We start from the raw sequence: 26,858 nt of genomic DNA, 5'->3' as shown, positions 1-26,858 counted from the left end.
GATTAAGGGTAAAATATCATTATTCTTTATACTGAGGTTTCTTTAAAATTACCCTCTTGACTAATAATTGAATGGAATGTGAACCTGAATGAGTTTCTGTTTGAGAAAGTGGTGTGACTTCATTTGGATTTCTTTCAAACAGGACATGGTGACAGATAACATTAAGTTGGGAATGCACCTCATACAATGACAGAGCAATATGCATGGTGTGCATTGGCTACAGATTTATTCCTTCTGCTTTCCTAGGGTGAAGAAGGGGACCAAGGACCCAGTGGTGAAGTGGGAGCTCAAGGCCCTCCAGTAAAGTATTTCCTTTTAAAGTGTTACTAGTTTTCTTCATAATGGTGTATCTTTTTTTCTTATTATTGTAAGCAAACAGATATTATAAAACCTCCGTGCACCTTTCTCTTTATTCTGCAGTCTTGTCTATGAATCTAAGTAGAAGTCCTTCCAAAGCCTACATTATTGCTTGGCACAAAGCTGCATATAGTTCTGTGGAAAAGCTAACTTTAAAAACTATTTAATGTCCTAAATTTTGTGTTGTGCTTAGATTGTGAAAATAGTTGGATTTTTTTTCACTTTACTTTCCTTTCCATAATTTTGATGACTCTAATTTTGTTATGTTTAAAACACAATCAGCTATGAAATTCAGATTTTGCTAAGATTATAGTATGAAGTCACAACCACTGAAGAACAAGGGTTTTTTTTCCCTGAAGTTTTTTTGCCTTTTGGCTTGCAGAAGAAGTATCCTTCAGTTATACCTAGTTATTTTCTTGTTCTGATTCACTGTGCTTTGTTCTGACACATCGCCTCAGCTTGTTCCCTGTGAGGAGCTCTTATGGTTACAGTGGCTGAAAAAGACTAGGGAACAGAATAAAGGGGTCATTCTAAGGAGGAGAAACAAGCACAACACCTTTAATTTCTATGGTTTATTTTCTGATGGGGTCTCATGCTTTTTTCTTAAGTGTAAAAGTATTTATTTAATGCCATTGGTGTAGATTTGATACTACACAGGGGCTTACCTTAGTTCACATGACATCTAAATGCTAAATTATAAAATTCTCTATGAACATAGACTTGTGACAACATAAACCTCTGGATCGTGACTAGAAAAAGATAAAGAACAGACTAAGTAAAGGAAAAGGTGCATTCCTTCTGATGCTTGATCCTGAAAAAGTATCCCTGAAGGCCTGGTGCAGACAAAGTACTTGTGTAAGAGGCAGCTTCTGCTGTCTGAAAGGCCTGTGGGGACCAATTCATTTTGCTTAGTTTGGTAAAGTTCTTCAATCACTGTGAAATAACACAGTGGGATTAAAAAGCAGTTAAAGATTGACTTTCCTTTTTTTTTAATGTGTTACTTATAACATTTCACTCAATTACCAATTGGTCACCATATAAACAAACTCTAAAGTAATTGGTTTTTATTAAAATTTAGGATTCATAATATGCAGAAAGTGATGTCAGATAATCCATGTGAAAAAGGACAGACAGTGCTTTAGAGGCACAGATGGAGAGCCTGTGGACTCTGCTGAATCTTCTTATATGCTCCTTACATCAGTGAATGAAAGGGCTTAAGTATCCAGCCTTCACCACAGCACCTGCAATCCAACCAGTGTATTCCACTGATAAGATTTGCATAAGGCAGCCACCCCTGGGAGAGGTGCTGCTTTTGACAGAAAGTGTTGGATGCTACAGTATGCCTGCTTCCAAATTTGATCTTAGAAGCAGGATTAAATTTTGTTCATGTCCCTTGTGGGGCTGCTGTAGTGATTGTTGCATTATCACTATTTTCCCCACCTTTTAGGCTGACAAGGCTTCAAGTGTTCTGTGCAAGATTCCATCTATCTTTGTGAGGAGCAAGTAGAGGCTGCCAGTGTCAATGTGCTCAAAGAGTGGGTTTGCTAAGCTGTGGGGAGGTGCCTGTAGCTGTTTCAATAATTCAGTTTCAGGACAAGCATATTCTGGCTGAGAGTTTGGTCTCTGCAGGGAGGAGACATCTCAGGTAGTGTCAGTGTCTTGGGAAGAGGGAGACAGTGAAGTCAAATTTCCCACAAGACTATTTAGAAGGAAAGTGATGATAGCTGTGATGATAATTATGATACATCTTGCTGCATTAGAGTGTCTGCTCAGTTTAGCCTCTTAGTGGACATATAAACTTAGCACTTGTACTCTCAGAAACTTTGCTCTGTTTTATCTGCCTCTGGAGCTCTATAGAATCTCCTTCATCAGTCCAATCCCCCACTTAAGACAACTTAACACTTGGCCATCACATATTCCTTTCACACAAGCTGTGGGTGAGAATGCTTCAACTCTGAGGTAGCTGAAAAGTAAAATCAGAGTTTTTTTGATTCTTATGCTGTATTTGTGGTTTTATAATACAGCCTGATAGTTTTTTTATTATTTTTAAAATTCTAAAATTAGTAAAATATAAAATTACCATATAAATTAAGAATTTTAATACAGCAGTAGTTAGACTTGTCCTTTAATACTAAGAAAATACTAAAATGATCATAAGGGAAAGGTGTAGAACTCTTGAATCTTCTGTCTGAAAATTAGGACAGTTCTGATGAAAAGCATTAAGCATAACTTGAATATACTTTTCTATTTCAGGGCATTCTAGGTATCAGAGGTATAACTGGTATAGTGGGACCTAAAGGTACCAAAGTGAGTATTAACATTTCTTTCTATAAAATAGCCTATATTAAAAAAGAAACATTTCTGAATATTTTAAAAGCTTATTTAAGCTTCTTCTTTATTTCCTCTGTGTTTTCTCTCTCTTGCCAGCTATATTTCCATTTCTTGGTAGAAAGAAAGATAGCTCAGTCCTTCTAATTGATGAAGGACATGTACTCTTCACTCCTTTCTCCAGTCCTTGCATTTATGGTAGTTTGGCATGTATGCAAGTCTGTAGTTAGCAAGATAGCAAGTTATAACAATTTTAAACTATAACATGATTTAATCAAAGCTAAAATTTATTAAGCAGTCTCTCCTGTGACTTGTATCTTCCTAAAGCCGTTTACTTCCATCATCATCCCAGTTTTTGTCAGGAGTTTTTATTGAGAGTTTGTTCTTTTTCCCATTCTTTCTTTGATATCTCTGTGTCTTAAGTTGCTGCCAGTGAGATTAATATTTGTGTGGGCTCTTACTTTGCTGGACATTTTCCTTCTGTTTCTCTAAGTTTCTATCTGTTATTTCAAACCTGGGTGCTACATTTCTAGTCTCATGATCTTGTTAAATCCATACAGTAAAAATTTCTGAAAGGAGTAGAATGTAGCAACCCTGCCATTATCTCCTTCTCCAGAAGTCAAATCATGTAACTCTTGTGATCATCTGTCTTCAGGGACAGCATCAAATTTCTCCTGATTATGAATCTTCTCATGAATGATTCTTCCTAACCTCTTGGACATGTTTGCTGAGCTATTGCTATCTTACTTTGCTTTTCTGGCCTTTGTGTGATCTAATTCTTTGTAGTTATTTTTGCCTACATTTTCTATAACATATAGTCTACTCAAAATATTTACTACATCTGTTTGACAAAGTAGTTCCATGTTCTCCCTAAATCTTTTTTAAAACAATGTTTATTCTCTCAATTTGAATTTTTTGCAGGTAATGATTGCATTGTTTCCTTGAAATATATGTGATAAAAATAGCAGCACTGTGCTTGATTTTTCTGCATATTTTGATGTTATTCTATTATGTGGTGAAGGATATAGTATATTTAAAGAAGACACAGAGACTTTTTTGAAACAGCATGTTTCTACCTCCTTCCTAGAGTTTCCAGAGAATGATCTGAATGTTTCTTTTTGACTGATATTTTTTCATATTTATATATATTTGCTTTCATATCTGCATTAAAAAAAACCAAGATAAATAAAATTGATTGCCTTTTAAAAAAATTAGAGCGTCTGTGGAGACTTTGTAGCTCCAGGCAAAGCAGGAGGACACGTACTACTCCAGCAGCTCACTTTAGTATCTTGTGTTACTTGTTTTGTAGGGAGCTCGTGGTCTTGATGGTGATCCTGGTCCCCAAGGTCTTCCTGGTGCGCCTGTAAGTAGAGTGTGGGTGATCCAAACACTTCCCAGTTAGTGAAACTTTGTGGCTGTGAATCAAAAAAACCTCTAATCCAATTTTATTGATTCCCTACAGGTGAATAAATGATATTACAGTGATATCAAGTCAGTAATGTCTTAATGTTCCCAAAGAATTTGAGGTAGATAAACCCATTTTAACTTCTCAGTATGTTATGGTTTCTTCTTCCTTCTGAGTCCCACTGTGCATTAGGGTGGCTTCGAATTTTTCAGGTGTCAAAATGGAACAAAACCCGTACAGGGCGATTTGTACAGTTTTTGTTGGAATTTTTTATTTTGTGTGTGTGTGTTTTATTTGTTTGGGGTATTTGATTGATTGGTTGTTTTTTTTTTTCCTAAACTTCTTCCTAGCTCTCTGCTTCAATAGCTGGAATTTGTGCCTGGAATAGCCAGTAACTCTGTGTTAAACAAACAAGTATACCATCCTTTGCTTAGACACTCCTGAAATCTCAGGTGATGGCTTGAGCTGTGTTTTTTAAAATGTATCTGTCAGCTGCAGTTTTAAGAAACTTCATTTCTAAATATAGTGTGATTTTGAGATGTATGCTTTCACCAAATGTGAATTGTACTTGTTGATTTTCTGAAAGTTGTAGCTAAAAAGCACAAGGAAGTTTATTCTGGTTTTATTTCTAAAATATTTTTTTTCTGTAGGGGGATCAAGGACAGAGAGGTCCACTAGGAGAGACAGGTCCAAAGGGAGAAAGGGTGAGCACAAACAAATTTTGATTGTTGTTGACTTGCAAACATAAATGGCATATTAACAGTGCATAACTGGTACTTTCAAAAGAAAGTGTATCTGAATGAGTATGCCTTGACATTCTTTTAATGTAATATCATTGTCTTTAGCCTTATTTTTAAATATTGTTATTATTCTCAGGGTCCTCAAGGTACGAGAGGAATAAATGGCCTCCCTGGGCCTAAAGGAGAGCCTGTATGTATATTTAATTTCTTTATTTGCTTCATTCAATGTTACTTTTTAGATTAGTGCTTGGGCAAAATCTTTTCAATGTCACAATAATTTTTTTTCTTTTTTCAAGGGCTTACCAGGAGTTGATGGCCGTGAAGGGATCCCTGGAATGCCTGGAGCTAAAGTAAGGCACAATTGGCATATTTCTGAGCTTTGGAAGTGCCCTAGATTTGTTCATTAGTTTGTGGCTGCTGCTCATGGCTTTATGCACATTATTAGCGTAATTGAATTAACATTTCTGTACTACAGGTCCAAAAATATGTCAACTCAGTTTTCCAGAAATCAAATTTTCCCTCATGTTTGATTTGCATAAATTACAACTTAAAATGTTTTACAGGGTGAACCAGGAAAACCTGGAGCTCCAGGTGATGCAGGGCTCCAGGGATTGCCAGTAAGTATCAAGTATTTTACCTTTGAAAGGTAGGCACAGTTCAAGTCATAGAAAAGATGTGTATAGGTTGATTTGCCTCTGATATTGGAGGAGCTCTAGTTCCTGAGCAAAAGGCTCAGGGAAGTATATGTGTGTTATAAGGGGAAATTCTGCTATGTGTATGCAAACCCTTGCACAAAAGTCTAGATCTCCTTATAATGCCATTGTGAGGAGCTTGGCCTCACAAAACATTTGTGGCCAGCAAATGACTCTTCTTGTGCTCCTCCCACCTGAGACCCTGTGGGTGCTATGGTGTGACCCTATAGCTTGGGCTGGTCTCATTGTATTGACTGGGGCAAACTATTCCCAAGCTGAGCTGGAAAGGCTGAGCTGCCAGTCTGACATACGTTCCATGAACAATCATCCTTTGATATTCTGCTGGTTCACAACATCTGGAATGCATCACGCTCCTGCTTCTTTCTGTGGGTGGGTTGGAGGCCTCCAGTGTATCCTCTGTGGGGAGCTCACAGGGAATCACTAGTGCTTTATGGGCTCTTTCAGAAGGTAATCCTTGTACATTAACTATGTTTGAAAACTGTACCAGTTGTCAAAAGCTAAATAGAAACCTCTTTAAAACATTGGCTATAGAAGTAATAAAACACTTCACTATAGGAGTAATAAAACACTTTGCTATCTGAGTAATTGCTGTGAGGAACAGTGAAGGAGATGTTTTAAAACAGAACTGGACATACATTTGTAATACTAAGTGAAGTCTTAAGCTTGGAAGACAATTTGGTAAAAGTGTACTTGCTGTGAGCTGTTGCAGAGAGGTGAGGAGGGAATGAAATATATCCAAAGGTATCTGTTAAACTCTGCACCTACAGTCTCAGCATACTGGGACTAGGCATACTAGGCATGTATTTCTAGTCTAAGACAGAAAAAGTGACAAGTCCTCACTTATATGTGCTCCTTTTGCTATTTATAAAGTAAGAATAATTCTCCTTATCTGTTACTTTGTAAACAGAAAAAATTCAAGCTTGGTCTCTTATTGAATAGAAGTGCTTCAATATCAAGTAAAAGGATTTGAAATACTCAATGAGAAAGACTTTTTTTTAAAACACCATTTCAAATCCCCTTAACAACAAATAAATGCCAATCTTTTTTTTCATCCAGGGTTTCCCAGGCTCTCCAGGTATGAAAGGTATTCCTGGCCCAAAGGTAAAGCATCTTGAGTTTTTTCTTTCCCATCTAAAGCACAAATAAAGTGCTTAAGTTTCTAAAGGAAGCAGTGAAATTGTACTAACCTTTTGTGTTAAGCGACAAGCCTTAGGCTGAAGGAATTAAATACAATTTTTAATCAACTTTGGCCTGTGCATTTTCATGATTCTTGTGCTATATGACATGGTTTTCCATATTCTAGGCATTAAATACTACCTAAAACCAGACATTTTCTTTTAAATTTTTTGAAATCATTGCTAGAGGAAGCTTTTGTAAGCAGAACGTGCCTGCCTTACTGCACCTTGAATGATCTTGTAATAAGAATAGTATTTATAGCCACCCTAAGCTGATTCAGTCACAGAGGTTATCATCTCTATTTAGGTAGCAACAAATTGCAGCATCAATTCCAATTTAGTTTAAAAAATTGTTGTAAGATTGTGACTGTGGAATGTTTCAGACAATGATGTTTGAGTTTAGCTGTAAGTAATTGAAAAAGAAAACTAGACTGACATGATTTTTGTCTGAAATTGCATGGAGTGATATTGCCTTCTGTGATTTGATAGCAGCAATCAAATCTATTTGGGATTTGTCAGCACATAAAAAGCAAAGGAATTGAAATCTGACTTAAAATTAGGTAGAAAGGTTAAGTCAATGTTAAAAGAACACCAAAAATAAGGCAGAAGTTAAAAAATTAACACAGGCTGATATTGTTTAAACCTTATTGCTTTCCTTATTTTATTTTTTTTATTTTAAAATGGAAGAACAAACCATTGGCTCAGCTAATATTTTCATCCTCTGCCCAACAGGGTAATAGAGGTCGTCCTGGGGTGCCAGGGTTAATGGGAAATTCTGGTAAACAGGTAAAACTATTAATCATATACAAAAGATCTAGAAAAATGTGTAAAAAATCACTTTTTAAATCTGTTGAATTTCAAATTTGTTCCCCAAAACAGGGTCAGCAGGGCCCAGAGGGAGAAGCAGGTCCAACAGGACCCCAGGGACCACCAGTAAGTATGGAATAAATTTCTAATTGAGCTTATGTAAAATTGCAATGTCTTGAGATAGGGTTGCTGAAGGTAGCCACAAGGTAAATTATTTATCATAAGTTCTAATTTTTGAGGTAAATACAAATATTGGTTCTTTACCTTCTGTACCAAGAGGATGTGCTTCATCACATAGAGCAATACAGTCCTTTATATGTCCAGTAATGATTGTTTTTGGCTTTGATGAAAGATTACATTTTTAACCTTTGTTTATATTCTTCTTGTCGTTGTGTTTAAGTATGCTGAGTAAAAGCCAAAACAGAGGGAATAAGTGTGGCTTGTGACAAAAAGCTGGAATCACATTCTTGTTTTTCCACTGCAGCAGTCTGGTTGGCATTACTAACATAGATAGAGTGGTGTGAAGAATAGCATTTATCTTTCATTGGAAACACTGCTCTTGTAATTTCTTTCCCCCAATATTTTCCTTAACACTAGAAAGATTTGGAAGATTGGAGAAATTGTTTCTGGGCAGGTGGCTTGCTGCAGGAAATAAATCTGCTAAGAAAAGTAAACTGATGGTATTTTTTAAGGCTCAGCTTTGCAGACAAAGGACAACTGGATACTGGAGAGTGTTGGGTGCTGCTTTTTGATTCTCTCTAGAGGGGACCTGACATGGTTTGAAGCTGCATAAGGCTGATCTAATTTCCCATTGCTGTTAATCCCTCTGGATGGAGAGGGATGAGATGATCAGTGCTTTGAAGAAAATGTTCTTGTACGAATATTCACTCTGATGACATTAACCAGACTCTCTAACCAATTGCTTTTCCAGGCTTTCCTATTGCCACTGATACCCTGGGAGTGATTTCCTGGAATTTTCTGAGCTTCTTCTATAATACAATGATTCAGGTTTTGCTCATGCAGTTGCAGGGTTATTCTCATACAAGATTTGATGAGGTAGTATCTGTGATATATTTGTAAGGGTCATGAATATCTTCTCTGAATTCAATCCTAAACATACACCAGCAGTCAGCTTAATAACAGATTCTATTTTCTTCTGTTTTTTTTTCTGTGGTTTATGCTACCAGGTGCTAGAAATATTAATTCATGAGATCATGTTTATTTTGGACAGTCTTAGTGTTGCTACTGTGTCCACATCTGCCTAAGGATGATACAAAAAGGGGATTATAAGAGCATTTACTAGGGTGGAATTCAGGTATCTTTAGCCTCCCAAACACCCAACTTGCAAGAAAGTTTTTGTTTCGTCTTTATTTTTGTTCTTTGTGTTTGAAAGTGTTGGGTACACTTGAAAAAAAATTCAGCTCTGTTCTTAGGCTGATACTGTACACTTGTGACAGGAACAAGAATTATAATTTAATCAGACCACAGTAATTGTCCACTCAGATAATGCACTGTAATCTGCTGAACTATTCTTTTAATCCTTTCAATGTGAACATGAATTTACAAAATCAGCAGTCCGTAGAACAGGGGTTGACACATAAGGTTAATTATTAGTAACCCTGTAGATGGACAGAAATACTTAAAGCAGATTAAATACAGTGATTTTTCCTTTTATCACTCTAGTGACCAGCAAGACATCTGGATTCCTTGCCTTTATTTTCTCTGTGTTTACAAAGTGCACTCATTTTGGAAAATACGTAAACATTAGAACATATGCATAGAAGGAAAACTTTTGGTCAATACGACATGGAAAAAGAAAGTAAATTATTGATTATGAAGTAAGCTTGTACATCCAACAGTAAGCTACTTCTCATCTGTAGTTCCCTTAAAGCTATAAAGAGCCTTAGATAATAACTATGTTGGCTCCCATCAGCTTAAGACTAGAGGCAGCATATGACTGGAATAACTTTCTACTTTTTTTTTGAGGAACACTTTACATCTACACAGGAAAGGGGGATGATGAGGGCTTTTTTCTTTAGGACACAGTGTTGAACTACTGAACTTGAGAGCTTTGGTCTAAGCTGTGTCAATATTTATTTCCAGAGCAGAATAAAGAATGTTTTCTTTTTCTCCTGCACCATGTACATGTAGCAGATGCATTTGAACTTCAGCTTTTAGGATTCTGCCCTTCAATTTCTAGGGAAAAAAATAATCTGCTGGTTAAATAATTCTACGTGGCATGATTTTCAAACTTCTAAAATTAGACAATTTGACAATAAGTTGAGAAAAGCAATTATAATTAAATTATAATTGTTCTAAAGAGCATTTATCTTTTTTTTTTCTTTCTTCTTCCCTAATTTAAAATTTTCTCACAGCTTTAATACTTGTTTTAGACCAAAGTTGCATAACCAAACACTTTCAAAGCCTGAAGAATTTATGGTTACTATTCAGTTATTTTTCTTGGCCTATTTCATCTTATTTTGAATTATTCACTTTATAACTCACTTCAGTTCTTTTCTTTCTCCTTTACCCCTTTGTTCCATTTTATTCTTGCTATAGAAGACTCAGAAGTCAGGAGGAGCTGGGCCAATTCCTTGGAGAAAGAAAAAAAACCTTGATATTTTGCAGGATATGGGGAATTTCAGTCCCCTAATATATTTGTTGCACAGCAACAGCCACATGAAATCCTCTTCACTCCCCTATTTCACTTACCCCTGTTCTTTGCTTTGCAACTGGGTGAGACAGCATGGCTGATAGCTCCAGGAGGACCAGATCTCCAGAGCAAAGGGCATCTGGTACAGGTCTGTGGGGAGATAACAGGGCTGACCCTGCTAATATGACCAGCAGGCTGGTATTTGCATTGAGGAAAACCTACATGCCTGCATTTGGCTTATATTTAAAAATCACAGGGCTTTTCAGCTTTATCTACTTGCAAAAGACATTTTTTGAGAAAAATGTTTTCACTTCAACTAGTGTGTAGTTTTTTGAAAAGTTAAAGAAGGGAGCACTATCATCAGTGGCTCTGTGGGATAAATAATAATTTTGTACTGTTTGCTGAATAACTTGTAGAAATAACTTGCCAAATAGCTTGTGGAGTCCTCTATCTTTCTCATAAACCATGTTATTTCAGTGTATTTTATGTTAAACAGCTGTTGGTATGTATTTGGAAAGATATTGTTACTGAACAGCAGATTCAAATTTTTGCTATTTGTGTGTGTGAATATTTAGAGTTTCACAGGGAAGATACTAAATATTTGAAAACAGGATTACTAGCTCTAGTTAAAAACTCATGGCAAACACATTTTCTTCACCTCTTCACAAATATCCCTAGGAGAAACTTGCTTTAAAAAGTATCATTTTAGTCTATTATTGCTTTTCCTTAAAAAAAACTTCAACTGGCATCTGAGTGGGTAGAGGGAGGAACAGCCCTTTTGCTATTCGTGCATTCAGTAAACTGAAAAACAAATGGAGCAACATGGAAATTTTGCCTTTTATTTCTAAATGAAACATAATCGTCACCCCTCTCTAATTGTTTTGTTGGTTAACCTTATGTTTGCTTCACATCGTTCGAACCAATTCAAGTAATTATCAAACTCATTTGTGATGTAAACATTTCTAAGTCAGCCATCATGGCAGGTGGGCCAAAGGAAGGAATTCTCAAATGTGGGAGTGTCATTCCTAATCAGTGGAATTTAGTCATGCTCCCTAAGCTGCTTAACCACTTTCTTTCATATTTGCTGAGATTTAGTAATCTAATTTAGTTTCTGCAGAAAATACTGACCCCTGCATGTGCTTTTTCATCCCTTGCTTTACTTCAGCTATTTAACCTATAAATTGCTAACATTTTGAAAGCCTGTGTTGTACCCTGTGGTTTTGCAGAGAGCTTGTAATATTGAAGTAATCACTTAAAGTGCAATACGTGTCTAGCAGATTGAGCAAACTTGATGTATATGCAGGCCAGCATTTGTGTATGTTGCTTTGTAATTAGAAAATAATACATGTTTTCCCAACATTAGCAACACAGACTAAATATCCAGCTGCCTAAGATTTGATACCATAACCCCTCTCAGAGAATTCTGAGGGGCCCTGGTCAGTTGGGCTGACTTCTCTCTGGAAATGCCTTTGTCTCACTGTAAAGAGGAAACCTGGAGAGTAACTTGGATTTAGCACTCAAATGTCACACAACCTAAAGTTAGTGGAGAATGCTGTTTTCAGCATCTTAAGTTACTTTCAGCAAAATAATTTTCTGCTCTTTATAGATATTTCTGTCCTAGCTATGCTGAAATATAACTTTGGTTACCCTTAGTAGTTCAGTTATAGTTATCAAAATGCAGCTTTTCTATCATATTCATTTTATGTGACTGCAGCTGAAATAATGTCACTTTCTATAGTTGATAATGGTAGGATGAAATGTCCTTGTCTCAGTCTTTATGCTATGTTTAGGAACTAGTGGACATGTTTTTTTTATATAATTTCAGACATGTTCCACAAGTGGTGTCCTAGTTTACATTCAAGGTAGAGCTAAAGGGGTTAGTTTAGCATTAGTGTTTATAGCAGAGTCAAAAGGACAAAGTGCATTTCCATCTTGGCAGGTGCTTTTTATCCAGTAAACCTGAGCCTCTAGATGAATGTGACAAAATCTTTTGACCCTGCCCAATTTTGCACCATGGTATGTACAGGGTAGCACTTTTTCTGTCATGCTTGCAGACTACATATCCCAGTCAAACTTTATAAGCTCCAAGCCTCTTCACTTCTCCTGGTATCCACTCCTGTCTTCCTAAACGACATTCTTGTCTTATACCTCTTTGCTTACCCGTCCACCTCCAACAGCAACTCTCTTTGACTTTTGGGCATGGTATGCCTCTGGATGTCTGCAGATATCACAATGTTGGCTTCTCCTAAGCAGTGTAGACAGTGACCTGGGTAAAAAATGAATTAGTTATGGAGCTAGAGTACCAAAGCTGTCCTGGGCTTCAGCTAACACTGTAGACACAGTCAGAATGAAAGATCTCTGCCCTCTAGACTTGGCCACAGTGTCACTTAGGAAGAGAATGATAGCTAGTGAGTTGTTGCTTCTGCCCAAAACATGGCATAGTTAAGAGGAGGGAACATTTCATGTTACATCTACCTCTTACATTATCCTGAGCAATACAATTTATTTATGACTCTGGCAAAGTTGCAAAGTTACATTTAAAAATCTTAGAGAAAGTTACTTGTATATTTACTCTTCTATCAAATACTAGTTTACATACTTGGATGCTTTTCAATACTGTGTTGAGGGTCAAAGAGTCCTGTTGATGCTTTTGTCGATAAATTCTTGAACTTAAATGAGTACTTCCTCTGAGATTTTGCATGACAAAAATTTGATAAGTTTAAGTCTCATAAATATATAATTGATAAATGGGTTACATTTTGCAAAAAAACTTTGAATATGAAGTTTTAAAAAATCCAAAATGTACTTTGTTTATTCTTCTTTACTCCACAGATATTTAATTCTCTATGGCAGTCCTATGACATATATTTAATAATATATAACAAATTACTTATAATTAATAACTATTTTTTTAAGTAGCAGTGGGTTGTTACAATATGCGATGTGGATTACCTCTCAAGTTATTCTAATTAGTGTTTCAATTATCTGGGCAACTAAGTGAGATGCAAATTACCTGGGATGTATTCTCATTCTTATTATTGTTATTCATCAGTTGATGAACAGGAAATCAATGAGCCTGTGAAACTCTCTTACCATGTGACTATATTCTGTAACTGTTTGTTTGTGAGAATTCTACAAAAGGATCAAGTCCTTAAAATTTCAGTGAGGATGAAAACCATCCCAGACAACATAAAAGAAGGCCAGCTGTAAATACTGTAAGGTCTTATGTGTGTTGTATTAAAAGGCTAAATAGAACAGATCTGTGAGAAAGACATGAAATCTTTAAATGTGTTGAGTGGTTCAGCCATTGTGGCTTGAAACAAAGGGAAGGTAGATTTTGTGGTAACCACAGTCTAGCACAGGAGTTGTGGAAGGGCTGCATCCTGGTGGTGTTCAGACTTGAGTGCTGTGCTACCATTTCACACCATTTTGGATGTGCCTTTTCCTGGAGGTATGGAATGCTCACCAGCATGGATGCAAGCTGGTCTGTCTCAGGCTCACTCCAAACTAAAGTGGCTACTTTCCCTCCTTATGTGTTTCACCTCTAGGAAAAGTATGGATTCTGAACAGTGTCGAAAGTGCATAAAACCATAGAGATTCTGATAGTCTTTTTGCTAAATCCAGTGCAGCATGCCTTCTGGTTGGTGGGTGGCCTGAAGCTGTGCCCTGTTGTACAGAGGACTGCTGTGTAGGAAAGGCAGGCTGAGGACATGGCCAAACTGCCTTCTGCTCTGATTACTGCCCATAGTGACTTACAGCACAGAGGAACATTTCATCTGACCAGCAACAGATGTCAACACCTGAACCAGCTGTTACAGAAACCCTCCTATAGGCTGTGGGGAAAATGTAGTGCTTCTAGGACACGACTTATGTCGTATTTTAAATGTTTGCATGAGGACATTTCCAGATGCCTTTTATTTTTTCTCCAGAACCATGAGTAAGCAGCTTACTGTGTAACCTACTCTAGGGCCATTTCAGTCTGGTATAACTTGGAGGAAGCATTACAGTCTTTCTAGTTGTGCCAGGCCTGGGATTCCTCATTCTTTGAGTTCCAGTTTCTCTCTGACTTGCTAAAACGCCACTGCAAATTTTGCAGTGGTGGCCCATACTTTGAAAAAATCTGTCCTTGAAGACATAATGTCAATGTTTACAGGAAATAATAGGTATTTATAGTCCAGTCTTCTGTAAATTAACCTCTTTCTTTGACTCCTTAGAAAAGCATTGTGTTTGATAAAGTGCCTCTGGTGTGCATTTGAAATAAAATGGAAGTTATTTTCTTGACCTTGGTATGACCAGCAGAACTTTTGATGTGCTTAACAAGTTTATAGTAAGATTTTAACTCTCTGCTTATACTGCTTTTGTTTCATGTATAGCAATGAGTGTTATGAAAATTATATGAGAAGACAAGTTTCTAATGTTGATCATAATTTTAGTCTTTGTTTGTCTTGCATCAGAAATGTAGCATTATTCCAGGTCAGAGATATAGTTTAGAATTTTGTAATTAAATTAAATTTTAATGCATCTTCTGGTTATAAGATGAAGGTGAGCTTGGGGACATTTTTCCTTCTTTCCTTCTTTTTTTTTTTTTTTTTTTTTTTTTTTTTTTTTTTTTTTTAACATAAAAAGATTCTAGAAATTGTGCAAAGTGCTTTAAAGTAATAGTTATTTTAACACCATTGGATATTTCTAAGGAAATTAATTGAAAAGTCAGTTTATGTTTGCTTCTGTGATCTCTCCGGGATGCCTAATTATTTCTTGAATTGTAGAGTTAGCTTTTCTAAGCTTGTGTGAGAACTTGTCACTGCATTTATGACCTAGTGTAAAAGGCCCTGTCTGCCATCTCCTTTTATTCAGTATGCCACAACATTTCACAATATTGTTCTTGTTATGAAAAAAAACCCCTGTATTTGAAATTATCCATTGCATATAGCACTAGAATGCTAAGATCTGTTTTTATCTGAAATTTCCTGTTATTGTATAATAGTTTATCAACTTGCATAATTAATAACTTCAATTCTTGACATTTTATGTTCTTAAATGTTAATGTAAATATCTTCCTTTTATTGCAAATAGCACTTACATGGTCACTCAGTGAATTTAAGAAGAGTCTAAGTGAGACCTAGGTTTGTGTTGGGACATTGTTTCAATTTATCTGTCCAGGGATATGTCTGTTCATGTGGGAGTAAAGCTATGAAACTTACTGAGCTGTTCTAAAAAGTTTAATCATAAGAGACAAAATCTTTCGAGAAAGATACTTTAGCTCAAAAATTGTTTAAAATCTTTTCAAGTATGGCTAAATGTCAGATTTTCCCAGGGCAGGAATTCAAATGGCTGCTTTAAGAAATAGAGTGGTAATATTAATGTGAATATCTGAATGGATAAACATGTCTGAAGTGAAGCTATAAAGATCCAGTAATGCACATATTTATGCTTATCACTATTATGAATGGTGATTTTTTAAATTTACCTGCCCTATAACACTCTAGACTTTTTTTAAACCTGAATGAGCTTGTTAGGCATTACTTCTGCATTCATTTTTCACATTTTTGCATTTGAGATAAGGTGCTTTAAATATGTGATCATATAGGAGCTCAGATGATGAAACTAATCAAAAGCCTAAAGTTAAGTGTGCCTGCTAGAGTTGTCATAGTGAAGTGAATGTGTTTGTGACAGGTAACTCTCAGGTGTGATCTCACGAAGAGAATTTCATTTTGCTTAATCACTCAGCAAAATTATTAACTTGAATCATTTAATGCTGAAGAAAGGTTATATGCCATTGTTAACTAAAAATGTTTACTCAGAAAGTTTAACTGGTTTAAATGCATATGGTATTTTTGCACTATGTAAAAGAAGTTTCAATTAAACCCAATGGTTAAGTAGTGTAAATCACTTAACATTAAGGAAAAGAAAATCATACTTTATTCCCAGATCACAGGAAGAATTCCAGGAAATAATGTTGTCCTTCTATTTCTGCTTCCAGGGTAGCAGAGGGGAGACAGGTCCTGTAGGTCCTCCAGGTTTACCAGGGAAGTTGGTAAGCAGTTTATTTCCATATTCAGTGCTCCAGTTTACTTTCAAGGAGTTATAGCATTATCTGGAACTACACTTATCCATTTATCCATGCAGGGAACCAAAAATAACATTGAAATAAGTGGTGGTTCAGTTTCTTTTTCAGTCCTCCGTGCCTGTGCTAATATTAGAAAATGCCGTTTTAAGTTACATGGAGATGTGCATGATATTTTCTTCTACTTGATAAACCCATAAATCTGATGACATTCAAAGCTGAGTTGCACACTCCTGTGTGGTCTCCTGGGAACAGGAGCAGTGAGAGACCAGCTTTCTGCTAACAGCTACGTGAAACTAATGAATGGAGCACATTATGAATGCCACCTTTTACCAGAGCTCCAGCAATATTTACACAGAATCAGTCAGAAGCATAGCTAGGGAGGTCTTGGCTGAAAGAGCCTACTGTTACAGAGGAATGTGCAAATGGCAGAGTGCAAGATCTTGGGAAGTATTTTTTAGAGAACCAGTCTGTCGTTGAGGGACTGGAGGGTAGAAAACCCTCTAAGTCATTTCTGTTGTGATTGTCAGCAATAAATTCGTAATAAGACTCTGTTTAAAGTTCTGTATTTTGGATCAGCCCAATTTGAATCAGATAATCCTCTTTCATCAGGCTAAGTGTGTTCTGGGAATAAGGTTCTGCCCCATCTGCTTCAGGGTATGACCCTTAGTTGTTCATTCTAAATAAGATTGGCTAAGTTTACATTCTTGATTTATTTTCACAGGGTCCTGTGGGTAACATTGGGCTTCCTGGATTGCCTGGTCCTCCAGGCCTTCCTGGTGGTAAAGGTGACCGGGTAAGAAATGCACTCATACGTGCAGTTTGATGTCAGGAGTAAACACCATAGGTTGAGCTCTGTTTTCAGTTTTTCCATGAATTAATGTCTGTTTTCTTTTTTGTATGTAGATATTTTAACTGCTTGAAAGTGGTGCTCTCTGTGCTTAACTGCTTGTAGCTCATAAACCTGTACAGGAGAAGTCTTGACAATGTCACTTAAGGGACTGAAATAAGATTACTGGTGTAAATATTCTTTTGGTTTAAGTTTGAATCATTTAAAGACCTAAATCATACTGTAAATCATTGACACAGCCAGATATGAAATGGTCAGTCAGGGTCTGTGGTCACTATAGAGCTTTGCAATTTCAGCTCTCACCTACAGCAGTAGTGATGCCTGTTACATAAGTCTTAGGACATGCTATGGAAATGCTCATGCTAATGCAGCTATTGATATAATGCAGCTGTTAAGACATCTATGCATACATGCAGAATTACAGGATATAAGTACTTCTAGTATTTTGCTGAGAGGGAAGGATTGGGCCCTAGGAGCCTCACATAACTGCAGAGCATATCTTGCTTTGCTGAATATACGTTAGTGAAGGCAGTACATAAAGCCAGAGATGTTTATCTTCTCTTGGCTGTAGGAGAACTGCAAAGAATGGAATTAACTTGGAAAACTTCTGATATACTTGATAAAAGAATATTAAGTTCTCCACTGTGTCTTCCTTACTTGGGGCATGTCTACATCAGTATTAAATGAATCACACTTTTGAAGTGCCAGATACATCCTCCTGACAACCAGGGGACTGTTGGACTGTTAGTCAGATGCAGATATAACTGCTGTACAATGCCTTAGCTGAGCAGAGGAATTCTGCCCCTGGTATGCTCCCAGCATACATTATAGGGTTTCTGGATAGGGTTGGTTGTTTGTTTTTGGCAACATAAGTTTTTTTTTTTTAAAAAAAAAAGCTATTCAGGTACTTAAAAGCAATCTTCTAAGTCTTTGATGTTGTTGACGTATTTTTTTCATGTTTGTTTGGTTTTCTTTTAATGCTGAGATCAGGACAAATGTTTCTAGTCAAATGTAAGTATTGACATAGAGTAGTCTCTTTTTATTAGATTGGTTATGATTCATATTTTAGACTTCTCCAGAGGGAGATTGAGGAAGCAAAGGTAGAAGGAAAACACCTAACATTTGTGGCAGTGCTGACAGCCTCCATCCAAAGGTGCTTGATTTTCCTCATTTGCTCTATAAGTGGTCTGTATCTCTCGGATGAAGAGTAGAATGTAGATGCTGTAAACAGACCTAGAGAGATTCAGGCTACAGCCAGGGGGTTTCTGAGTATCTAACTGGGAGATGACAGTAACTTACTCCTAGACCATTTTTAAAAACCTGAAGTCAGTTTAATGCTCTGGGCAAATACCTTAAAGTCCAAAGTGCTATGCTAGGAATAATTTAATCCTATGACTGGTTTTTAGCTCTCCGCTTGTATCCTTGATTCATATTTTATTTTCCAGTTGCATAGAGGTTGGAGTGACTTTTCTGGGACAGGCTTAGCATGGTTGCAGCCTTGCCAGCAGCACTGACCTATAGTATCTCTTCCAAGTCACAAGCCTGGAGAGCAGTGTGCCACTCTATCCTTCCTCTTCCCTTCAGCTTTTGCAACTGCATCAGTCTTACACAAACAATCTTCTCAGGTTGGAAATAGGCATCTCTGTAGCCTGCTAACCCCAGTCAAACCCTTCTAGGAGTAAGTTCTAGGCTGAAGTTACCTTTCCTCCCATTCTGATTTCAAAACTTCATGGTTTTGTACACAGGCATCATATAAAGTTCTGTTGTATAGCTGGATCTGCATGGTAAGAGTTGATGTAAATAGCAGCCAGTAGCCAGTAGAATTCATTAATTTGATATATCAGTACTCATTTTTGATCCCAAAGCTGTTAAATGTTGTGCATATCAGTTGGCATCTTGTCTACATGCAGGTGATGACCACTTAAATCACCACCAAAGACACCACCAGAATTATTTTTACTCAAGTAATATGTAAAAGTGAGAGGGGACAAAATTTGATGGTTATAATAATGATTGAATGTTACAAGTGTAGTATAGTGTGCTAACTGCAGGGTCAGTGTTCCCGTTTCCAAGCCCCCATGGACCAATCCTCACCATGTCATCCTGTGCCTGGGTGGGTTTTCAGGCTGGAAAAGGAGGTCACAGCCTAGGTCTTTGTTTCCTTTGGAGCCTGAACCAGACTGCCGCTAGTTTGGGTGAGGAGCTGTGTGCATGAGGCACACACCTGATGTAGTTTGGCAGAGAGAGCAGGACAAAACAACATAAGAGCAATGGCTTCAGTGAGTCTTATGGGGTGGATAATTGCCAAACCCCAGCATTCACCACTTGGGCTGTTTCTGATTCACATATTTTGGATTGGTTTCATACATGGGTTCTGTCTATTTAGTCAGTTAAACAGCACCAAGTGCCAGACCTTGGCACTGCAACGTGATCCTTTGTCCTGCTAAGTAGTTAAGGTAGCCCTTGGTACAGTTTTGGATGATGCTGAGAGGCAGTTTTGCAAATGGTTCTTGAGTATGATTTGAGAGGGATTTTTTGCTAAATAGATAGGCAGTATGTCAAGAAAAGTATTTCCGTAATTTGACATCTTGCCTTATTGCCTTCACTGCAATTTTTGGAGTCAATGTAGAATAGATTCCAACAGTTTCAGTTGTGATTTTTATATTTGCTTATACAAACATTGCAGGACAAGGCTCACAAAAGCCATAGATTGTTCTATGTCAGCCTTCTCTATTGACAGTTTTATTGTGCTAAAGAACAGTAAGGGGAGAAAAAGAAACCCCAAAACAATGTTAGGTTGGAAATCAATGTCTTTTTTGTGTAATTGGGAAACAGTAACAAGGCACAATGTTGAGAACACTTCTGACAAAATAGTTTCAGTGTTGTTTAACAAAGTCGGAATGTTAAATAGTTCTGTCATTTACGCTGCTTAGCTTTGTGGATAATTTAGTATTAGCTCTTCATCGTCAAGAACATGAGAACATGTCAGAACTCATTAAATTTATAAAAGCTACACCAGTCTGTGTGCCTATATCTTATGTGAATTAAATGGATCTCTGAAATGGGAGAGAAACTGGTGCATCTCTTTTACAAAAACAGGATTATCATGCAGAGTTATAGTTCATTTGGAATGCGTATCTTTGAACATGAACAGACTGCAAGGAATATTAAAATGATGGTGTGACTGTTTCTAAAAGAATACAGCTACAAAAATATTTTCCTAAATTATATACTGTTCTACAAACTTAATAATTTTGGTCTAGAAAAAAAAATTACATATGTTTGAAATTAATTGGGTCATTAATTTATTTCTCTTTGTTTCCTGCCTGTCCATACAGGTACATTTTGTTAGAGGATTCTAAGATGAAACATAATCTAATTTCTTTTTAAAAAGGAATATTAATTTTAAAATACAAACCCTTCAGCTTTGACTACAACAAACAAAATTCTAGACACAGGTTTGCTAAAAGGCATTGGGAATTAAACAGCGTGCAGGAAAAGATTGTGACTTTGCTTGTGGATGTCTGCTTTTCCCATATTAGCAGGGCTAGTATAGCCTACAGCAGTATGGAATATGTAATATGCTAGATAAAGTGATGCATTTACTGGATTTATTTACTTACAGCTTCTAACCAATTCTCAGAGCAGACCTGTAGCAGCTGCAAGAGCATTTGTCATGTAGTAAGACTTAAGTGCTTTCATTGTCATTCTTAAAAATTTTCAGCTTTAAAGGTCTCTTGCATGAATGTGAAATTTAGGATCAAATAACATTTAATGTGCTTTAACTTTAAAATTCTGAAGACTTAATTCTTAAAATTTTTAATCTCTAACCTTTTAGGGTTCGGTGGGTGAACCAGGACCTAAGGGTGAGCAAGTAAGTCATGTTAGAGATCATGGGACTTTACAATTACAGTATCAAATGTCACATAATGTTGACTAAATCTGAAGGCTGACAGTATGTCTTTCTTTGATATAGGGTGCACCTGGAGCAGAAGGAGATGGAGGAGAAAAGGGTGACTTAGTAAGGCACTTTTTTTTCCCCTTTACCTGATATTATCTTGTTGTTGTACATTAAAGATATAAAGTATTGTTGGAGTGCTTCAAGCATTATGTTTTCATCATTGAAGGGCACATTTCAGTTTATAACAACCGGCCCTTGCAGAGAACCTTTCTATTTGCCTAATTACTCTATTACTGCTGTTTGGAAAGCACTGAAATATACAGGCTCTGTTAGGTGTACAATATAGTACAGATTGCCTTGTCTGTGCTTGTATGTACATACATATAGAAGAGTGTTTATACATAAAAATATATATAAACATTAATACACAGGCACATCAATTCTTGGTGTTTGAGGCAGTAAGGATGAGCAAGTATTTTAATTCAGGTGAAACAGGAGGAGAGTTAATAAATATCCTTAATGACTCATGCTTATTAGAAATATTTTTTATTAACTTTCTCTTTGGAAATATGATTTGCAATGATTTGCATACATATATGTATGTGTGTATATATATATATATATATCTATATGCTGGAGTATGGCATGTTGTAAATTGACAGGGAAAATGCCTGGGTCCTGTGCCCTTGGGTAAAGAGGGTTTGTTTCCCTGCCAAAAGAGAAATCCACTGGTCCAGTGGCTCCCATGGGGCCTCATCCAGCACAGCCAGAACTGATCTTTCTTAAAGGAAGTAAACTGCTCCCTATTCAAAGAATGCTAGCCAGGTTGTATGCTGGAAATCAGTGTTTTTTTCCCACAGGCAGCAATTTTGAAAGCCTTAGTGAGCTAGATGCCCAGTAACTGAGCATCACAATCCCTCTGCAGATTCCCAGGAAACAATATGATGGGTTAAGCATGCTGCCAGCTAGTCCGATTTTAAATGGATAACAGTTATTTCTATGTCAGTTATGACATATTCATTAACAGACTGGAAATCAGTTATTTCAGCAATGACATTTAGGAACCCAGAAAGTACAGTTTACAGAAATTACTCAAAGTTCCTTTGGTGTTTTCATGCTAATCTATTTCACAGGTGATTACAAGATTTTGAAAGTTTTTCGGTTTTTTGCCAGTTGAGAGGAAAACCTAAAAATTCCTGAATAGTGAAATTGCTATTCTCAGTCAGATGATGGAGGCATTTTGGTATTGTTAAAGCCAGGAGAAAGATTGCTGGAAGTAGGAATTTGTAGAGGTTTGGCTTCTTCACAGAACTTTAGATACTTTAGAACTGTTGAAGTTTTTCAGTACTAATACAGCACTGATATCCATAGTTCAGTCACTTTGTAGAAACTAGAAAATCCTGGTCAAAATGATGCTTCTTCTAAAGGTTTCCAAGAAATCATCTATCACCATCTGTTGTCCTGTGTTTGAGAGGTTAGAGCCATGTGTCTAATTCCAAGAGAAGCAATACAAAACCAATCATAACAAACATGCTTTCTCATTTGCACTTTACAGAAAAGTTTTTGAGAAAGGAATTGTACAAAACCCACTCAAAATAAAGGTTTTATTCTCATAGGAATTGCAATTATTTGTGGTGCAAAAATAAACTTTTTCCATATATGGAATTTATTTTTATACTGAAAAAACATAGTGTCACATTTACTGCATTTGTAATGTCTGTGGTAAGGAACTTTTTTCTAATATAGTTTTCCTTCTTTTTAGGGTGACATGGGATTGCCAGGAGCAAAGGGAGCTGTAAGTATAATGAACATCATTGTTACAGAAATACAGAGATCTAGTAGATCATATGGATGGTTTCCTGATTTAAGGAAAGAAAAATGCAAATAACAAGCTGAACTCTATATAACAGTTAAATTGAATGAGTTATAGCAGCTTTTCTTGTGTTTAAATTTTGAATACAGTTAATATTAAAATGGATTAGCTTTGAAAAGGAATTAGTTTTCTGGATTCTAACTCCATAAAAGGGAAGCATCATTCAGCAGGAGTTTTCTGGCCAACAGAGTTTTTTTAAAAAGAAAATGAATGCTCCCTTTGTACACTAGGTGTTGGATAGAAAGGAGGCTCAGTGCAGTGGCTGCATGCCACTGTTAAAAAGCTGGCTGCAGGATTGTGATGTCTGTGAAATCAGAAGTATTTATGGCCCAGCTTCCTTTATTTTATTTTTATTGAGCTTTAATCTTACTTTAATTTTTGTTTTGTTTTATTGCAAAATGATAACTTTGATGTGGAAGGTGAGCAGAATCTAGTGTGTCACATAAAAAAATAACTGGAGAACTGAATTCATTCTATTATTTCAGGATCACTGAAGAGTTGGATTGTTACAGCATCTGACAGTATGAGCTGTGATACTAAAATACCTATGGGGAACTGAGGCTGAGCATAACAAAAAATCCTGTGCTTGTGTAACTAGTGTCTGGGTAACTTTTGGGCTAAGCAAATGCAAGCTAAAAAGTGTGTACTGCTGATAAAGATCCTACAAGAAGGACATGAGGAAGAGACAGAAGAGAAATTCATCATTTTATCCACTTAGCTTTTTCAAATTCTCTTGTTTTGATGAGAGCCTAGAGTGCCCTCACAGGAATACCCTCACAGGAATGGGCAATCTGTCTGAGAACCTGATAACTCACCAGGCTGGGGAAGAAAGGAATAATGGCTTCCCAGTTGTGTAGTCCATGCAAACAATTGTTTGGTCTTCTTATTGTATCTATGGAGGCATGTTCTTTGGGTTTTGTTCTGATAGGGACAGCCCTCAGCTGTGTGGGATGCAGCACAGCTGGAACCGAAATGGTTTAGCTGATACCACAGCTGAGTAATTTGTTCTTAAGCATCTCTTTCAGTGGGTGTTGCTCCCTTTTTTTTTTTTCCTCCAGTAGATTTGGGAAGTCTTGAGTATGTAGGATTTATTTTTCCTGCTTGTTTTGGGTTTCTTTCCCATGGGTTTTGTGTTCTTCTTTTGTGTGTTATTTTTCTGTACTACTATTGATTCATAGGTGTAAATTAACTTGTATTGAAAGCAGCGGTGGTGGTTTGACCTTGACAGGACATAAGATGTACACCAAACCATGCTGCCAGTTCCTTTCTCAACTGGCCAAGGAAGAGAAAATGCAGCAAAAAGCTCAGATAAGGGGCCAGGGAGGGATCCCTCACCTGTTACAGTCACGGCCAAATCAGACTTGGAGAAATTAACTGATTTGTTACCAATTGGAGTCAGATTAGGATAATGGGAAGTAAAACAAAAGGGGAGCACCTCCTCCTGCTTCTGCACTGACCTGGGTGTCTGCAGGGCAGTTCATTTCACATAATATCACCCTGTTCTTCTCTGGCTGCAATTATTTCTGGGCAATAATTTTTTCCTCCTTGAATATGTTATCCTAGAGGCTTTGCTAACATCACCAATTGGCATTGGCCAGCAGGTCTGTCTCAGAGCTGGCTGGTGTTGGCTCTGCTGGACATGGGGGAAGCTTTTGGCAGCTTCTTAGAGAAGCCACCCCTGTGGATTCCCTGCTACCAGAATATTACCACTCAAACCAAATACAATAATTCAGAGGTGCCTGCTGGCATAGGTCTCCCTTTGCATGATATTTTATAACTCTTAGTAAATTTACTGGAGCAGAAGCTATAGCTTTGTTTACTCAGTGTACTTAAGTGGACATATTGACACAGTCCCATCAATCCTTTCATTCCCCAGGGTCAGGATTATCTTTCTACCCCTTCCCTGAGTGAAATAAGGCATCACTGCATCTGTTCAGGCAGTTTGTCAATGTCAGTTGATGTGAGGATGTTCCTTCCCCTCTGCCAGCAAACTCCAGCAGCGTAGGCACTAGAACTACCTCTGGCTCTGACAGAGTAAACAAAGCAAAAATGTGTGTTCCCAAACAGCCTGGGGCTACACAGTAGAGGCTCCCATCGTAGTACTCTCTACAGGAAGGCATTTGGAACAAGAAGGCAACTGGAATTTTCATAGTTTAAAGTCTAGAAATGTTCCGTGTTGACATACATGAGGGCAGAGAGCCATCTTGAGCATGTCAGTATTAGTTCTGATTTACCTATTTTGACAGAATAGATTATTTTTCTTCTCCCCTGGAAGTGAAGAGTACAGATCTCTTAAAAAGCCATGCAACTTCTGACTTCAGTTGCTAATTAAAAAAAAAAATTCTATTAAACAACTGCATTTCAGCAGTCATTTCTTTGCATTTGTGAATAGCTCCTGTCATCATTTTGATATGCTAGAATGAGTCTATCACTAATAGAGCAGTCCATTGAAATTCCTCTCTTTCTTTGCCAGGTTGGTAATCCTGGAGACCCTGGTTCCCGTGGGCCTGAGGGAAGTCGGGGACTGCCTGGCATGGAAGGGCCACGAGGCTTGCCTGGACCACGAGGCTTGCAGGGTGAGCAGGGTGCTCCAGGCCTGCCTGGCAGTGAAGGTCCAGCTGTAAGTACTGTTCTCATCTAATTGGCATCTTTGAGAGCTTTATCTCACACCACTCCTGGTTTTGCATGTACACACACCAAACTGAAGTTCCACAGCAGTCTGAAATACAGAGTGCCTCTCATCGGACACAAGCGCACACCAGAGCAATCTTGGGTTCTACAAGAAATGCATCCTTGGGGCCCAGCTACATCCTTTCAGTTCAGCTCTGTTTTCTTATGCCCACCACCTGTAGTGTGCATGAAACCAAACCATGTTTTATACAAGGCAGCATCACTCATAGACTTTACCTTGCTAGTGAAGTTGACATCAGCTAGAATAGTTGCACTTGCAGGAACTGCAACACCTTTTAGTGGCTTGTGGATTGTTTTTGGTTGGGATTCAGTTAACTTTCTTTATAGTGGTTTGTATGGGGTTATGTTTTGGATTTGTGCTGAAAATAATCTTTATAGCATGCTGATGGGAGCAGGAAAAAGGGTAATGGTTTCAAAGTGAAAGAGCATAGTTTTAGATTAGATATTAGGAGGAAATTCTTCACTAGAAGAATGGAGTTCATCAAGTTCACCCAGAGAAGTTGTGAATGCTCCATCCCTGGAAGGGTTCAAGGCCAGGTTAAAAGGAGCCCTGAGAAGGGAGGGCTGTAACTAGATGGTTTCAAAGATCCCTTTCAACCCAAGCCATTCTGTGATGTTTCAGTTACTTGTGAACAGAGAATCAAAGCCTCTCATGCTCCTTACACTGCGCCACCAGTGAGTAGGTTGGAGGTACACAAAAAATTGGGAGGGGGCACAGCTGGGAGAACTGACTATAACTGGCCAAAGGGATATCCCATATCATATGGCATCATGCTCAGCCATGTAACCAGGCAAAATTTGTGAGAGTGGTGAGCAACTCGTTTCATTTCTATGACTTGCATTATCATTGTCTTTTTTGTATTTTATTTTCTTCTTCTTCATCCTTTTCCTCTTATTCCTACCCCTTCCTCCACTTCTTCTTACTCTCCATTTGTTAAACTTCTTTTTCTTTCCCTGTTCCACAAATGTGGGCTGTGGGTGTTTTGCCAGCTGGGGTTAAACTGTGACACCTGCTTATTGACAGCATCTTTTTGCATCAGGCACACTCATAAAATATAAGTGTGACATCAACCGTTTTATTAAAACTCTCTTTTCTTAATCCTAGGGAAAAGAACCAAGTGATCAGCACATTAAGCAGGTTTGCATGAGAGTCATGCAAGGTAAATAGGCTGAAAAAATCTGATGTTTCTTGTACATTTAAATAGGGATCATCTATTTCTGTGGAGGCAACCAAGATTTTCCCCATGCTTACCCAGAACAAATTGCATGTGGACACAATATGAGGAAGCCCCTTATTTATA

General features: G+C 37.4%; 1 protein-coding gene across 2 annotated transcripts in view; it reads left to right on the top strand.

Annotated features, from left to right (window-relative positions):
* COL9A1 (collagen type IX alpha 1 chain) overlaps positions 1 to 26,858 on the top strand; it is a 62,578-nt gene that overhangs the window by 29,520 nt on the left and 6,200 nt on the right. For both annotated transcript variants that reach the window (XM_056487449.1, XM_056487450.1), the window contains 17 exons: positions 247 to 300; positions 2,611 to 2,664; positions 3,995 to 4,048; positions 4,741 to 4,794; positions 4,967 to 5,020; positions 5,127 to 5,180; positions 5,394 to 5,447; positions 6,600 to 6,644; positions 7,451 to 7,504; positions 7,598 to 7,651; positions 16,159 to 16,212; positions 16,967 to 17,038; positions 20,931 to 20,966; positions 21,069 to 21,113; positions 22,756 to 22,788; positions 25,340 to 25,486; positions 26,663 to 26,717. In XM_056487449.1, the coding sequence (XP_056343424.1) occupies positions 247 to 300; positions 2,611 to 2,664; positions 3,995 to 4,048; positions 4,741 to 4,794; positions 4,967 to 5,020; positions 5,127 to 5,180; positions 5,394 to 5,447; positions 6,600 to 6,644; positions 7,451 to 7,504; positions 7,598 to 7,651; positions 16,159 to 16,212; positions 16,967 to 17,038; positions 20,931 to 20,966; positions 21,069 to 21,113; positions 22,756 to 22,788; positions 25,340 to 25,486; positions 26,663 to 26,717 (973 nt within the window). The remainder of the gene's footprint in view (positions 1 to 246; positions 301 to 2,610; positions 2,665 to 3,994; positions 4,049 to 4,740; positions 4,795 to 4,966; positions 5,021 to 5,126; positions 5,181 to 5,393; positions 5,448 to 6,599; positions 6,645 to 7,450; positions 7,505 to 7,597; positions 7,652 to 16,158; positions 16,213 to 16,966; positions 17,039 to 20,930; positions 20,967 to 21,068; positions 21,114 to 22,755; positions 22,789 to 25,339; positions 25,487 to 26,662; positions 26,718 to 26,858) is intronic.

This window comes from Oenanthe melanoleuca, chromosome 3 (genome assembly GCF_029582105.1).
Source record: "Oenanthe melanoleuca isolate GR-GAL-2019-014 chromosome 3, OMel1.0, whole genome shotgun sequence".
Lineage (NCBI taxonomy): Eukaryota > Metazoa > Chordata > Aves > Passeriformes > Muscicapidae > Oenanthe > Oenanthe melanoleuca.
Note: the sequence above shows the minus strand (reverse complement) of the source record. Positions and strands in the feature narration are given on the sequence as shown.